The 17,464-nt window shown below is 37.5% G+C and overlaps 1 protein-coding gene across 1 annotated transcript; it reads right to left on the reverse strand.

Annotated features, from left to right (window-relative positions):
* Positions 1 to 714: 714 nt before the first annotated feature.
* On the reverse strand, positions 715 to 16,924 carry nup107 (nucleoporin 107). Its single transcript, XM_066668249.1, has 26 exons — positions 16,812 to 16,924; positions 14,651 to 14,739; positions 14,031 to 14,126; positions 13,491 to 13,600; positions 13,014 to 13,137; positions 12,602 to 12,705; positions 12,096 to 12,223; positions 11,861 to 11,909; positions 11,615 to 11,686; positions 11,440 to 11,528; positions 10,206 to 10,398; positions 9,981 to 10,071; positions 9,750 to 9,829; positions 9,446 to 9,505; positions 8,475 to 8,620; positions 7,898 to 7,946; positions 7,126 to 7,195; positions 6,600 to 6,715; positions 6,275 to 6,464; positions 6,017 to 6,129; positions 4,368 to 4,470; positions 3,271 to 3,431; positions 2,923 to 3,048; positions 2,350 to 2,463; positions 1,756 to 1,923; positions 715 to 947 (listed from the first exon to the last, which is right to left on the reverse strand). Exons 1-26 carry the CDS (start codon positions 16,817 to 16,819, stop codon positions 840 to 842), a joined length of 2,757 nt encoding a protein of 918 aa, XP_066524346.1. The 5' UTR covers positions 16,820 to 16,924; the 3' UTR covers positions 715 to 839.
* Positions 16,925 to 17,464: the final 540 nt, after the last annotated feature.

Below are 17,464 nucleotides of genomic sequence, written 5' to 3' on the forward strand. Positions count from 1 at the left end.
AACATAAAAAAGGCCAGAAGTAACAGGTAATGTCTGAGAACCAGAAACTCTTCTTCCTGCTTCTCACTCATAGGCTCTTTAAATGAATTGAACTGTGGCTCATTCTCATTTAAAGGATCAGGCGCTGAAACCAATAGTTTCAGATCAGCTATGGGGTTTGATCTTTGTGGTACTTTAACCAAAATATGTCAGATCTTTCAGGGAACTTCGCCGATTTCTGTAAAAAAGGGTCTAATGTACCCTTGATAATCCAGCAAAGGAATATGTCATGACAATTTCTCAAGTCCCTCTACTGTAAAAATCAAGCGGTGTACCTTAACATCAGTTTGGTATTTTGTATATATTAGAAGGCATATCATTTTCTTAAACTGTTTTGTAAGGCACTCACTCACATACAACTAATCTAACTTTTTCCAGAGTGGGTCCATGCTCCACGCATGCATGACATCAAAGACATCAGTTCCTTTTTATATATTTATCTTTCAAAGTAAAGTATTTTAAGCTATTAATTCAGATTCAATTTATATATAGATAATAAAAAATGACACTACTGTTCATAGCAGCACAACTATGGTTGTGTTCCAGTATTTCAGAACCAGAAAAACAGACCATCTCATTTCTAAACGCACAAAATCTTACTACCATAAACACTTGTGTCACAAAGGCATTTGATGGCTGAAGAAGACTAATTCACACAGTAAATACAGTCAAAACCATGCACATATATACTTAAACTATTAACAAATGTTTATTCAAATACAAAACAAAAAACACTGCCTAATTTAAATACTCTTAGAAGAGAGTTAGAGAGAGCGAGAGAGAGAGAGACAGAGACATATTTAGGACTGAAGTTCATAGCCAAGAGGATCCAGCCCTTTATCCAACAAAAGCAGAGATGACTCCCTCATGTTCTGAAGAAACTTCTGCAGCTCGTCTTTAGAGAACACCTACAAAAGACACACAGTTTGAGTACAAATCGATAACAATAAAAAAAAGGGTTTTGAGACTAACGGCCATTTTATGTAGAGACACATGCCAGTTGTCCTTCTCACAAAAGGGAAACAATTTCTAACCATTTTAAAGGACCAGTCAGTCATCTTTAGTACCAAAATGTAGCAAATGATATTTCTCAAAGAAAATGAATTATTATTAATTCATTTTAAAAAAAGGATAGTTCAATTCATAAAATAGGATTGGCTGAGCCACATTGAACCCATTTGTAAAACACAAACACTCAATATATGCAACACCTAGTCTGTTTTATTAAGTTCTGTCCTAACAGTGTGATTTCATCACAGAAATACAGTGCTGTACATCGCTTGGTTAAGCCATTTTCCCCTAAAACAAGTCCAATGACATCGGTGCCCCAAAGACAGTGATTTCAGGATAGAAATGCTGTGCTACAGGTTTTTTTCATACAAGTTAATAATACTCAGCCACCTTCTTGAGATTAAGGCTAAAACACAGCCCCAGACAACTAAACTCACAGACTTGCAAAAAGACACTTGATACTGTGCAATTTTATAATGGGGAAGGAAGCTTCAGGCACCCCGCTTCATGTCATGTCAAAAACACCCTTCCCCGTGATAAAAATCGCAGTTACTCACATCCTCCCGTGGCTTAATGCTTTATTTCATTACAGTGCATTCGACTGGGATGTTACAAAATTCTAGAACAGGACAGTGTTTATGTGCAGAAGAGAGGAGAATAGAAAATAAATAAGGCAAGGGAAGTTAGATAAAAGGAGGGTCAGACCTCATAGAGCCGGTGCTGGTCAGAGGAGATGATATCGGCAAGGCGGAGACTCTCCTGGTGCCGTTCATTTCTTTGGAGAACAGTCAGCAGAAGAAACGTCATCATCGGTAAACACAGTCTCCGTAGCAGAGCCATCTGGATTGCACGCTCAGAGTCGTCCTCAGCATCCTGACAATAACCCACAAACTTTAGCAGGTGTTATTTTAAACATCTGATCTGTAACGTGACTGTGTGAATATTTTCTATAAAAACCTAAAGGTCTGTTGTTTTAATCACATGCACTTTTTGTACCTTGAGGTTTAAACACTGAGCAAATTGTGACTGTTGTTATGTTAGTCGTGGTTGTGAAGTCAAAGCACATAAATGTTTGGTTGGTACTGATTGCTCTTTAAATATCCCCACGTAATTTGAAAACTGCAAACTTTAATTGTGATTTAAATATAAAAGGAATCTTTCAGCCTTGGCTGATACTGACACAAACGACATTTGTGAGACATTTTATATTCAGTAAATTAGGACCTACACGAGCTAGAACTGTATGTTTAGGTGAACCAGACTTCATATGACAGAATGTATATACTCTATGTATCTTACATCTCTAACATCCACCATCCAGCCTCCATCCACAAACAGCAGAACATTATAAATCCTCTCCTTCACCTCCTCAGTCAGAGCATCAAGACTCCCCTGCCAGTTCTCATACTCCATCTGTAAACATACACAAAAAAGAAAAATACAAAACATAATATTGGGGCACGTGCACTCATTGCTGACAGAGGTATTCAACTACACAATTAAGTATCAAATTTTCCAAAGAGAAGAATTAGGCATAATGTCACCATGCTGAATGCTAAGCATTAGTTAGAAAGGTATAAAGAATATCTCAGAATATCCAGTAGTAGGAAGCCTTCCCAGAGGTTATTAGCGCAGGAAAGAAGCAACAACTCTATTAATACCATTCAATTCAGAACGATATGTTGGATGAACAGGTGTTTACAGATGTTTGTTTATAAATGTTAGAAATTATATCTAATTAAAACAACACAGTAGTTCATTCAATCTAATATTCAATATTAGTGATAGTGATTTGGGACACATCCCAGATGGTACATTGCTAGGTGAATGTGAAGCAAAGATCATAGTGTAAATCATAGTGTAAATCATGACCTTGTACTCATTCTCCTTCATTTCAAAGGCCACTTTCTCTGTGAACTTGGCCTGGGCTGGCATGGTGGGTTTTACAGGGGGTGAATTCATATGTCTGAACCACTCATTGAAGGCCTCATGAGCTTCCTAATGAAACAAACAAACACACACAATTAATTAAGATAAACTCATAACTGTTTGTGGGTTTGCATGAATATTAAAGGTGGTCTGACATTTCATGTTAGACTATGTTCTTTACATATCAAACAAAATGAAAATGAGCATTAAACAACAACAACAACAACAACAACTACTGATTCTGTCACATTCAATGGCCATTTAGAGCAGAGAACAGATAGGGCCTCTCACCAGGTAAGCTCGGATACAGAGATGTTCTCTAATGGCATTCTCCTCCTCAGCAGGAAGAGGCGTGTTCATGCCATGCTCTTCCCACTGACGATAGATTTCTCTCATTGAATCTTCAGGTACTTTGGCAAAGACCAGTTTAGCAGCATCATGCTTCTTAGAGGCTGTAACAGAAAGATCAGACACTAGATATAAAACAATGTTTTGCTGAGAGAAAAATAAAGCATTTAAGAACTCATTCTAACTGCTGCAAGTTTGAGCTGCTACACAATGCTGCTTCAATACACTTTTGCTCTCCTCAGTTCCATGATTTGTATTTATTTATATTTGTAATTAATTCTTCGTTATATCCATTTATTTGGATAATCTAATTTTATTTTGTCCTACTTTCCATTTAAAAAGTATCACAGGACTTTGCAACATGTTTGCTTTGCTATACAACTTTAATATCCTTGTATAGATAATTACGTTTTTTCATTTTGTTTGAGAAAAATTGGGGTCAAACTCAATGTAAGAGACATTTTTGTTAACATTTTTGGATTAAACACTAGGTGCTTTTATCAATACTGTAAATTAAAAGAATGAAAGTAATAATGAATGTGAGGAATTCAGGAGAGCAGGTTTGACTGTCAAAACTATGCCATAGCTTTGTTTGTAGCTACAGTCGAGAAAAACCTGACTGGTTTGTTGCAATTTCAGACTGTCAGACATTTATTGGACCATATGTTAAAATTGTATTCACCACAATAAATAAAAACCAGAATTTTGACACAAAGAACCTGTAGTGCCATTAAAAACATAAAAACCATTTTATTCTGAATTTCATGAACTGAGCTGCACTCACTCAAATTAGAGAGAGGTTATTATTAGAGGAGTAATAAATAGTTCTGTGAAGCTGAAACTAATTGCAGCCAGTTTGTTCTATTCATATCTGTAATGTATATATTTAATGTGATTTCAGCTGCCTCAGTTCTGGCCCAGCCTGTGTAATCTACACACAAAAGCAATGCTTTATTCAAATGATAATGTTTTCATGTTTCCAGACTTACAATGATGTTGAAAGACAAATGTGTATATTTGAAAGCTGAAGCTCCACCTACCCAGGAATTTCCTCATGATAGCGTTACTTTGGATCAAAGCCTCAGCTCGCTGGGTGGGATCAAACACCAGCCAATCAATCACATCGATCTTTTGCTGATCTTCCTGCAGAGGCAAACAGAAAAATAACTGAATAAGAGGGGAACAAATAACAATTCAGTTTCATATTTTATACACTTATCACATAAGAAAATAGGTTTAATATATAATATTCTATTTTTTATTATATATTATATACACACAATATTTCTATTCTAATATTCTATCTGGTTTATAATGTTTAATCCCTATTTGATGTTCAAATTCATATTATCAGAAAAGATTATGAAAACCATGCAGTTCTCGTTTTCTCCAGCACCATGAACAAATGTAAAATACATTTCTGGCAAAACTTTAAAGCAGGGGTGCACAACATACGGCCCATAGGCCAAATGCCCTGGCAAAACATTAAATCCAGCTGCCAAAGTATGCACTGCTGGCACATTTTTAAATAAATAATGCTGCCACGTCAAGCTCATTGGGAAGATTCATGAAATTGCCTAACACTGTGTTTAGCACTGTGTGCCCCCTAGTGTTTACTTTTGAACATTACAACCTTTCTCCCCACTGTAGCCAAGTCCTGTTTCCTTCACTCCTTCCACCACAAATCAAAACAAATCACTATCACACCACTGACGCTTCAACAATGGAGTTTCTTTAGTTTTTAACAATGTCAGTAACTCAGTAACTATGAGAAGAAAAAAAAAAAAGAGTGGGAGAAACATGATGGATTCAATAACTGGATTTGACCTTGAGTGCCTTAGATTTGTTTGGGTTTAGTTAAGTATCCCTTTTATACCTTCACTCGTGTATTTAATTGTCCAATGTCAATGCAAATGATAGGCCAAATCAATGAAAGTATATGTTAAAAAGTCGTGCCCCCCGTCTTTAAAGCTCTTAACAATGATAAGTCCGATTTATGCTTTTGCACTGACTATCATGACAAATGACTAACATATGCAAGAGTGTTATGGCATTGTGAGCATTTATACTTTTGCGTTGGTGTCTGCACCACTCTGCAATTACACTGCTGCAACACTAGGGCTGAATCTCAAACATCTCCCTCTATATTATGTAGTACACATGGTAGTGGTATGAGTTTTATAAATCTTTAAAGCGCACTATTTAGTGCATAGGGCACTGTTTGTGACAGAACATAGTTTATAATAGGTGCCAGGAAAGAAACAAATACAAAGCCAGCACAATTTTCCTGGTTTGGTCCTGATTTTTCGGGGAAGTCCATATTTTTCCTTTGTTTAACATTTTAATTTGTTCTTCACACTCAAACCAATGTCTCAGAAAATCTTTAGTGGTGAATTTGCTGCTGTCTGCAGTCTCTGTAGTGTGGAGAAGAGGAATTCATGTTTCTGGACTTGGGCTTTAGGGTTTGCCACATGCTTTCAGTTGAGTTGAGATTAAGCTTTATATACTTAATTATAGGTTAATGTTAAGTTTATTAATTCGTTCACCTTATTAATTTCAACCTGAGCAGGGTTGTGGTGGGTCTGGAACCCAGAGAGAGTGAGAGAGTGGTAGTGAGAGCAAAAGTGAGCGAGAGAGAAAGAGAGAAATGGAGAGAGAGCGCGTGTGTGTGCATGTGTATTTGTTGTACCACTGTAGTCCCTGTGTCGAGTGCAGGGGTCAGATCATGATGAGAAAACTCTTCGCTGTCTCTCTCTCTGACGGACTCTACCACTGTCTTAGTGACTGCTGCTACATTAAGACCTAAAAAAACCCAAAACAAAACAATGTAAGTTTGCACCCATCTCTCTGGTGCTGATTTTCATTTTACATTAATACCTCACTGACTTAAAGGAGCAATCAGTAAGTTTTATGACTGTGTGTGTTTGAGTGTATTGTTTTGTCTCACCAGCCTGTCTGGCGAGCTCCAGGCAGTGTTTCCTCTGCTCTGTCTCCGTCACTTCTTCGAGGAAACGAGCGTACTGAGACACTGCCAAGTCAGATGGGAGATTACTGACATAAAACGCGATCAAATCCACTTGCTTCTCCTTCACCAACAGAGAGATGTACGCCTTTAAAACATCCACACACACCTCCTCCTGGATAAAAACAGACATACTCAAACCTTAGAACACACATTGAAAAATATGTAAATGTAAATTACCTGTATGTACGCGCACGCGCGTGTGTGTGTGTGTGTGTGTGTGTGTGTGTGTGTGTGTCTGTCTATGTACCTTGAGCTGAATACCCAGACTGCGGTAGAACAGAATAAGATGTGCCATAAAGCGAAGTAGATGAGATGGTAGCTGAGGACTCCTCCCCAACCAATTACTGAACTCCTCCAGGAGACCTGCAACACACACAGACCAGTCCTTATCACCAAAGTCTAAACAAATACATGCATGCTCTTAGGAATGAAAGGTACTGAACTAGCATTGATGTCCTTTAAAAGGTCTATATTAGTAAGATTAGTTAAGAACCAGTATTTTACTAAATAAGCTTCCAATCATATGTTTTGCAAAACTGACTTGTTCACTAATGCTCTTTATTTAAGTATTAGGTTATGAAAAGGTACAATAACACCATTTTCAAGTTTTAAATGATAGTTAATGTACATAATTCCACTTGTATTGAAGACCATAGCTGTACCATTAAAAGGTACATTTTGTACCTGCACTGACGTTTTAATATGACAGAGCAGAGGAAACTTACAAGAATCACAATGAACTGTAAACACAAACTACCCCTTTGGTACATTACCATCTAAGTCTCCAAGGATGACAAATTTCTGGATGATGTGGTAGTGCTCCTTTGTTGCCTCCAGAACCCTCTGTCAATCACAATTTGATGAATGTGAATACAGATAAAAATAAACTATATGGCAAACATAGCTTAATAATAATAATATACTGAATGGTTTATTTTTTTATCACTGGTGTTAAAACAGACCATTAGAAATTGTAAATATATCCTATAAGTAAACGTCCAGTAACATGGTAAGTTTTAATTCTATTTTAAAACAGCACATTTCATAATGAAATAAAAACATGCTTTGAATTCAAACAAAGAAACAAACAACCCCCAATAGCCCAGATGTAGCTCTATTACCCTACTGCATGATTCATTCATTCATTCATTATCTGTAAGCGCTTATCCAGTTCAGGGTCGTGGTGTGTCCAGAGCCTACCTGGAATCATTGTGCGCAAGGCAGGAATACACCCTGGAGGGGGTGCCAGTCCTTCACAGGGCAACACAGACACACACACACACACACACACACACACCTATGGACACTTTTTTTTTTTTTTGAGTTGCCGATCCACCTACCAATGTGTGTTTTTGGACTGTGGGAGGAAACCGGAGCACCCGGAGGAAACCCACGTGGACATGGGGAGAACACACCAACTCCTCACAGACAGTCACCCGGAGCGGGAATCGAACCCACAACCTGGAGCTGTGTGACTGTGACACCTACCTGCTGCGCCACCGTGCCGTACCCCTACTGCTTGATAAGTATCATAAATACACTGACCTTTGACTCCGTTGCTTGCAGCTCTTCAAACACTTTCTCCATTGTCCAACTGAAATACAATATGATGTGAAACATTTAAGAAAGAAAGGAATCAAGAACTAGAGTGCCTTCTACATTTACCACATCCAGTTTCAGTGGTTGGATTTTGCTCATGTCTGTATCTGTTGATACATAAAGACTTATAATATGCAGCAAATGGTGCCAGATATTTCTTTCAAGTCATAAATTTAAATAAATTCAAGAAAATAAATAATATAAACATAATTAGTGCAGTAAACCAGTGTGACTAAAATATTCTGCTCCTCAGACATTCTGCTCAAACACAATTCAGGGCATATCCTGCAGTCTGAAAGGCTCATTTAAGTTACACCTTGTCTTCCCCTCCTTCAGCATATTCAAGTCTGTGTCATCACTTCGCCAACAAATTAAGCTGTAGTCTGACAATATGAATGCAACATTGAAAAAAGCTTTCAGCTTTTACATCTCATCAGCTCATGAAACAAATCCAATTGCCCTGCAGTGTGAAAAAGCCCATCACTCTGTCAGTGAAGGGACAGTCAGCTGATTAGAGCCTTACCTGGCCTCCATGTATTCTCTGGGGAGCTCTTCTAGGTCTTCATGGCTCATTCCTGAAGACCGGAGTTCCTGCTCCAGCAGAGTGTCGACCAGTACACGGAAATACGCCCAAACTGTGTCTTCCCACGACTCACACACAGGCAACAGCTACAGAGTGAGAGTATCGTATTGTAAATGTTTTGATGAAGGCAGAGATCAGAAATTCTATCATACAAAAAGTGTGAACACCTTGTTGATTTTCTAATTTAAAACAAAAACATCCTCTACAGAGAGCTCACTTTTCATAAAATTCAGAAGATATTTCCTCACCATTTGCTAACTCTCCCATCTGTTTGCGGGTTCCAAAATGCTCTAATGTGTTAACAAAGAGCCCTAGTGTCTGTAAACGAGTGTTTTGGTCTGGTATGTTAGCCTTATTCTCTCTCAGCTCGTGGCAGGAAAAAAACAGCATTTTTAAAAAGGTTTTAAGACAGCATAGAGAAACCCAAACGTTGAAAAGCCCCCAATAACAAATGTGTTTCTGTGGTAAGTCAAAGAGTGAATAAAAACTTTCAGCTCGTACAAACAACTCTCTCCACAATCGTAGCTTGGCTCTGATCTTGTTCTGTGTAGAAGATGTGCTCAGAAATTTTTACTTAGAAAATCAGTAAGACAGGTCAGTGTCACCTAACGTTTGCATATGACTTAGTATTTTCATATAATCAAGTAGAGGTGTTTAGAAATACTGAATTACTTCCTGCGTAATTTTAATATGGTTTTTAAAATAGTTTTGTTGGGTTTTGTTTTTTGAGCCGATACTCAAAAAACAAACATAAATGTCAAGAAAAAAAGAACAGTGTTAGAAACAAATTAAAACACACACACACACACATACATATACATATATATATATATATATATATATATATATATATATATATATATATATATATATATAATAGAGAGAGAGAGAGAAAGAAAAAGACAAGTTACCTGTCGGAGGTTTCCACTCAGTACAGCATAGATGGCTCTCTCATATCTGTTAAACTGCTCCTGTACACAATTATCCATAAACACATAGTAAATTTTTCAATTCATGTGTTTTTCAATTCAAGTGTCAAGTACGGTTGCTGTTTTTTGTGAGTGGTGGACAATTAAAACAAACAAAAAAATATTCAACAGATGAAATATAGCAGGACTCATCAGTACTTGCAGTGAATATTTCAAAGGGATATTTCAGAGCAAGAGTATGAAGGGGAGTTAGAGGGTAATGAATAGTACCAGGGCAAGTACTTACCTCCTCTGCCATCCTCCAACAGCAGACCTTCCACACACACCTATGAGGGTTCCCTTCCACTGGCTGCAGTTCTGCACCCCCTACAAACACAAAAAAAGTTTGTTTAGGCTACTCTCAGCAACTTAACAACAGACTTCATGAAAGCAAGCATTGTATGAACGTTGCTAGTTAGGTTATAGATCGACAGGTTTCATAAATGTATCTTAATTTGAATATTTAACAGAATATCACCTCCATTGATGTTGGGGTCATGGTAAAGCTTCCATCCTTCCAACGTGGCAGCACGCCATGCCTGACCACAGCGTTTACACAACCTCTGAGCCTGAGTGAGAGATACGGTGCAAGAGAGAGTAAGAGTAACAGATTTATTTATTTTTATTACACGAAGCAAAAAAATAAGTACATTTAAATATATATATTCATGTTAATCACATTTCTGTCGTTTTAGAATCTCACCTCATCGGTCATTCCTGCACGAATGAGAGTGAAGAGAAACCTGAGCAGTCTAGCGTCGTCCTCTCTGTCCAGATCAGCCAGAGGTCTCTTTTGTCTGACTGGAGCATCAGGATCCAGCTCTGTCACCAGGGGCCGACTGAAACCAGCACTTGACTGATCTCTCCTCAGCTTCAAAGTGTGTAGAGTGTTTTCCCTAAAATTACACAAACATTCCAGTCTCCATTTTCCTTTTTTGCTTGTTGCTTTTATAACTGCAATACATTTTAATTAACAATACAGTTCCTTCGATTCAGATGCTATGGAGTCCTTGTTCAGGAATGTTCCTGAATTCTTCAGTTATTTTCAAGGTTCTAGAACTTGCATTTGATAGATTATCCAAAATACTGTTGCTCCTCAATAAGAGCCAACAATTCATCAACTGGTTTAAAAAAATCTTTACTCTAGAGAATTAGCCACCCTTTTGCTTCTTCTGAAGATGCAGCACTCTTTTTAGCCTGCAAATTTTCATTCTGCCAAAAGTTCTGAAACTTTTTGTTCAGTCAGATATTTCTGGATTATTCAATGTCTCTGTGATACTATTAATTTACTATTATTGCCTCAGAAACCAGCACCTGATCACATGTGGATTGGGCAACCTAGGGTGATTGTGGAAGGAGGATGGAGAAAAAAAACATAATGCACTAAAAAATTAATTTATTAGCACATTAATATGGGTATCTGGAGCCGACCACCTGACAAACTATGAAATAAGCCAGGTGTGCAGGCTGCATGCAAAGCCATGTACCACTGGAAAAATTAAACAATGCACACAGTCCAAGTGGTGACGCAAACCTGCTTAGTTCACTCATTGGCCAAAGATCACTTTGCAGACGTTAAGAAAAGGAGGCTGGACCATGGATATTCATGGTTATTTGGCAATAAAGGATTGACAAGACTACTCTTACTGGTCAAAAAACAGCTATAAACTGCACTAATAAACACACAAATATATTAGACACATTGAATCTTGCCATTGCACAGGGAAATGTGTTAACTTGTGGAATGGGGGATATTTTAAGATAACTTTAAGATGAATAGAATCTAACATTTTTCACTCCAACATTCTGTAATTCAACTGCACTTTGAATAATTTAATGATTTTTGCGTGGTTTGTGGTGGTCTTCTAGACTAAGTAGACAATAAACTAAGAACTGGATTCTCTGGGATCACCACACAATGATGTATTCTGACTCACCAGTAAACAGACTTGGCATAGTATTCAATATTATCTGAGAAATCACCAATATCATCTCTGGCAATGCTCTCCAGCCAGTCCACCACCAGCTGCAGGAAAAGAACAGTAAGAGTTAAACATAATGCACATTTATCCATGTATATATATGTATGTATGTGTATACATGTATGTAGACCTGGCTCTGTCGGATTATGCTGTCCCTCTGGAATAACTGTTCCATTATTGTCTTCTCACTTTCACTGGGAGCCTGATATAAACCATTATAACACAATTAAAAGGACATTAGAGTACCATTACTGACTATAACAGATGCCATTATAAAATCATTATAGCCTCTGGATTTCACCTTAGGAGCAAACACATATCCAATGTATTTACAAACAAAGAGATAGAAATGTCACTGTCTGCTATCATCACTTACAGACATATCCATCATTAGCCCATCCTCCATGGCAGTCTGTATTCTGTCCCTGAGCAAGAGAGAAAAAAAAACAGATTAAAATAAGAACCAAAGGGGAAGAACGCACACAAGCAACTAATGAAGATGCCAAAAGAAAGTACTGGAATTTAAGCCGAAAACATAAACATGAGAAAATGATTAAAAGCAAAAATAAAGAGGAAAAATATGTATATTTTAGGTGTGTGTGGGAGAGTACCTGTATAATGAGGTGATGAGTCGCCAAGTGACTGTTTCCTGCTGCAGTAACCAGGTGATGCTGGCAGTTTTAGAGGATTTCTGTTGACTGGAGGCTGAGCGTAGAACCAGTTTCTGAAGAGTATTCACCTATAAAAAACAGCTCGCAGTCAGCTTCATGGTGAACTCACTCAATTATAGCAATATTTATTTAGTTTTTATGTTTTATTAAATGTTAATTGTTCACTTTAACCATTTAAACATTTATTTTATTATTGCATTGCAATTACTCTCCTTCGCTCCTTTTCTTTCTCCATATATCTGATCATGTAATGAACATTAAACCAGTTGTTGACAGGAATGTAGTTTTCCAGTTAAATCTTAAAAAGTACGTATAAAACACTACGTATTGTTCCAGCACCGTAAACATGCTAAAATGTATTGGTTCAATGCTTTTAAGCATCAGATCTTCTCTCATTCATGTTACTGACCTCTTATGAGGGATTAATCACAGGTGTGTGTGTGTACCTTATCCTGACAAATAGATTCAAAGTCCTCCAACAGGTCAAACACTGCGCTGGATGAATGACGCAGAAAAGACTGAAGAAACTCTGGAAACAGACTCACAGAGGCTGACAAAGTGGGAGAGGAAGGAAGAGAAAAAGAGAAAGAAATTAATTAAGAACGGGAAACAAGTGATACCAAAAATATCCTGGCAAATTATACTACAATAATACATACAGAAAAAGTTCCAAGATGTCTATCCAAGTTTTAACCACTATTAAGAAAGGAAGTAAAAAATCTAATTGAAAAACATCAAGGAAAAAAGGAGAAAGAAAACAAGAAGGAAACTGATAAGTGCCAATAAGTGTGACATAGTAAAAGAGAGATTTAAACAGAGAAAATTGTGTGTGTGTTTGTGTGTGTGTGCGTGTTTTACCAGCCTCTCCAGGGTCCTCCTCCTTCAGCATGATGGCACTCATGTCCTCAGTGAAGCTTCCATCTCCAAGCACAGACAGAGGAGATGGATAAAGACTGTTGGTCCAGTCACTATCGTCCAGGTTCTGAGGAATAAATTGGCAGAGAGAGAGAGAGAGAGAGAACAGATTTTAGCTGAGGTATGTCAATCCACACAAATTATAAAATGTCCCTTATGTTAATGTTTTCAATTTTAATTGGTTAAGATTCAACAAAAATGGTGCCCAAGTGACATCCTGCTGCTCAAGCTGAAATAATCAGTTCTGTTGAGTTCATGAGCCTATCTGGTTCATTCAGAGACTGGAAAACAACTCAATTTTCACCTCATTTGATATGCACTAGATTGGAGAAATAGAAAAATAATAAATAATTGCTTTAAAATTAGGCATATGCCTTAAGCATTACATTTACATTTAGTTTTTAAGTTTTATCCTCTCACCATGCTGAGGCTCCCTTTAGGACGTGGTGTGTTGACAAAACGGGACATTCTGCTCCCTGTGCCCAAAATAGCTGACACATCTGGGTTCTTCAGCGCACTTCTGGGGGTGACTGATTATAGGGGGGGAGGGGAAGAGGGAATACACAGTAACAGAAATTACACATCATTTAGATAGAAATAAGGAACATGAATTTTTATACATATTTATAAAATATTGTACATATTTCTGTGCAGTTTCAAAACACCCAATTCACTCCCTGTTATGTTCAGCCTATTTATATCACCAGCAAAGAGAAGAAAGCTCTAAAAAGAATAAAGCATTAGCCTCAGGTAGCATTCAATTCATTATTTTCCAATAACATTTTCTGTCTGTTTATTTCAGTTTCAGCTGCTTGTGGCTGCTTCTGCTCTCACCACATCATAAATCTGTAAGAATTTCAATCACCTTTGAAAATACTGTTGCTCTGTTCATTCAACACAGAAATCTTACAGGATGGTTTAGAGGAACATTACAAGATATTGTTTTGGGAGAAATCTTACAGGATTGTTTGAAAAGAGATCCAGGGGTGTGTCGTGGCACAGTTCTAGCTGGAGTCCCTGTGGAAGCTGAAGGAGACTCATCCTGTGACAGCGGAACTTAACAAACTGTTAAAGATCAATTACAAAGCACTATGGAGGAATAAATGGGACAACATACCTGAACTGGTTTTTCACTGATAAATACATTCTTATACATGCCAGGGATGCATTGCTAGTTTATACAACACTTAGTTAGTACTGTCTACCAAAGATAGACCTTATAGAGTTTAGTGTAGTGCCACATATCTGAAAACAAAAACCTGCAATACCAACGAGACCTAAAACTATGCAAGAAAAATGCCAAAATCATAAGTGGGCAAGACAAATGTCTGAGCACTGGCATTTTAAATGGTTAGCAGTCTTCAAGATTATTTGTTTACTTATATGTTTATACATATAAACATAGCAACTGTTGCAAATGCCTTTGGTGAATTGTTAAAGATAATTTTCTAAACAATTGAAATAGATCATTTAGAGGGTTGGAGTAAACCTTGATACCTCGATTCAGCCAAAATAATTTATACATTCAAACTACATCTACATTCAAACATATCACTCTTGATGAAACTTGGGAAGGATACATGCTACTTTTTTGTGTGAACTTTTTCTTCGTGCTGCTCGAGTCACCTCTGAGTCACGAACCACAGGTGAATTCAACCAGTTCTGGCCCCTAGCACAAAATGACAAGAACATATATCAAAATTAAATTTGATAAATTTAGAATTCTTAACTGTAGTGCTAAAAAATTAATGGTTTCTTTGATGAAACCATCATAAGACTTTACATTCCCCAAAACATGGCATAAAGTCACTGTAATTTTTTTTCTTCTCAATTATTCAAGGTAATGCAGACATTCCCTTAACATTTAATGTGTGATGCGATTTCTCACATCAAAGATAAAGATATGACTGATTTTGGAAATGTTTGAAAAGGAAATTGTACTTATTCAAGACAATTCTAAGCAAAGACTGCACATGTTTTGACTATCACCACGGCTACATTACCACAGCAGGTTAAAGTGGCATCGCCTGAACAGATCACGTTTCTAAACTTAATATGTGCACTGAACTCTATGTGGGCACAAGTAAAATGCTTCATACAGGCCCACGAGACATAATGGTTTGTGCACAAAGCATTTCCATTTTGAAATGAAGGTCTGAAAAACAAACTGGTGTTTTACTTCACAATCCACTATATAGCAGAATTATGTATTTTCTTTTTCAAAATTGAGTACTGATAAAAGACTTAATACATAATTTCATAGTCAGCAATTTTCCATAATGCAGACATACAAACTTCTGTATTTGCAAGGGAACATCTTGCGATTCCCAAATAGAAGAGATTAAAATAATTTTCAGGTAATCCACATTTATACAGCCTTCATATAAACATCCATCCATCCATCCATTATCTGTAACCGCTTATCCAATTTAGGGTCGCGGGGGGTCCAGAGCCTACCTGGAATCATCGGGCGCAAGGCGGGAATACACCCTGGAAGGGACGCCAGTCCTTCACAGGGCAACACAGACACACACACATTCACACCTACGGACACTTTCGAGTCGCCAATCCACCTGCAACGTGTGTTTTTGGACTGTGGGAGGAAACCGGAGCACCCGGAGGAAACCCACGCGGACACGGGGAGAACACACCAACTCCTCACAGACAGTCACCCAGAGCTGGAATCGAACCCACAACCTCCAGGCCCCTGGAGCTGTGTGACTGCGACACTACCTGCTGCGCCACTTTATTTAAATAAAGTTGTATTGAGAAAGAATCTTTAAATTGGAATATAATAAAATGTGGCTTACCATGAAAATGGATAAAGAATTTTGGCTTTTTTAAAATTATCAACATTCCTTTTGAAAACAAAATCCTTACGTCACTCAATTTTCCAATCCCTAATCCACCAATTTTAAATGAAAATATTTTGAACAAAACATACAACGAACATTGGCCTGTTTTCATTCGTCTTTCCTTCCAAGGAACATAAGATTTTGAAGAATGGCCCATTTGTTTGATGTACAAAATATGAAATTGTCCCAAATAAAAATGTATGCCATATTCAATGTTTTTGTTGTGTTTTGCTGTTCACAATGCCACAATAATGAGACATCTATGTCCCATACAAAAGAAAGTAACACTGGATTAGATCCACCCTCACCTGCTGTGCAAATATAGCCTAAATGTATGAGACACCTAGTGTGTTGGCCAATAAATGTCATTACTGTCAAATGTTCATGGAATGGGGTGCAAGTTTGACCTTCCCTGGCTAAATGGCACGTTTCTTTACATTTTAAGGGAAAGCCTCCTATAGAGAACCCTCAAAAAACTAGTTTTAGAAGAATTCCACAAAAACCCTTAAATCTGACCAAAGTTTTTGCAGGAAAACCAATTGGTTTGTCATTATTGATAAGCCAAAAATATTCTTACAATAGCGTACAGAAGCGTATAAAATTGTCTTAAGCATCATGGTCGAGAAATTACTGTTAAATGAGTTAAACGTTAGTAACTGAATCAATACAAGGACGTAAAGAAAAGACGTTAAAATTGTAATTTCAGAGCCACAGTGAGTTAGCTTAGCAACCTAGCCCCACTACTAACGTTACAGAATATAAAATAATTTAATTGTAATAATGATACGTTTATGAGCCCGTAAGTTAAGGCACGACATGCTCATCACTTATCAACATTGTTAGCATATAAACCGATGATTAATAGATAATTCCAGAGGCACTTTACCACTCCATTTTAACTCGTGTTATGGAATTAGCGCCTTCAGCCCTTTGCTCTTCTTCTCCGCTTTAGCTAATAACCGCTCACTGTTGCCTTCAGCGGCCAGCAACATATACACCACATGGCCAAATGTTTGAGGACACCTGCTTCTTCTGAAATAGGGTTCCGCTATGCTGGAACATTATGCCATTGTGGGAAATGCTGCAGCTAAACTATTCAAGAGAAATAAATAACAGATTCTTGTTTTAACTACACTTCTACTTGTATTATAAATGAGGTTTATAATTCACAGTAAGAAACACAATTAAAGAATGAAGCATGAAAGGTTAAGGATATGCCTACCCCTGATAGCAAGGAGACGGCGGACCACTGTTAGCCCACTGTTAACATATTATTATATCTCTCATAGTTGTTGGTAATATTTATATTAGTTTGTTTTCCATAATAAAAGTCTCAGTGAATTTAAAATCTGGTTGAGGGGATTATAAATGAGTTATATCCTGTACAGGACAGTAATCTGAGTGGTCCGATGGTGGACCGGCAGTGGTCTACAGTCAGTGGTGTGCCAGCTTTTTTTGCCAGTGGACCGATATATGCTCGATGTCTGTGTACTCGGAATCACTGAGCGCAAGGCAGGAACACACCCTGGAGGGGGCGCC

The sequence above is a fragment of the Hoplias malabaricus genome, chromosome 4 (assembly GCF_029633855.1).
Source record: "Hoplias malabaricus isolate fHopMal1 chromosome 4, fHopMal1.hap1, whole genome shotgun sequence".
Classification (NCBI taxonomy): Eukaryota; Metazoa; Chordata; class Actinopteri; order Characiformes; family Erythrinidae; genus Hoplias; species Hoplias malabaricus.

What these genes read in the sequence shown, in the direction of transcription:
- nup107 (XM_066668249.1), bottom strand. An exon ending in AATCTATTTGTCAGGATAAG is followed by an intron (nt 12,224 to 12,601) that starts GTACACACACAC and finishes TGTTTTTTATAG; the next exon opens with GTGAATACTCTTCAGAAACT. An exon ending in TATGCCAAGTCTGTTTACTG is followed by an intron (nt 10,399 to 11,439) that starts GTGAGTCAGAAT and finishes GTGTAATTTTAG; the next exon opens with GGAAAACACTCTACACACTT.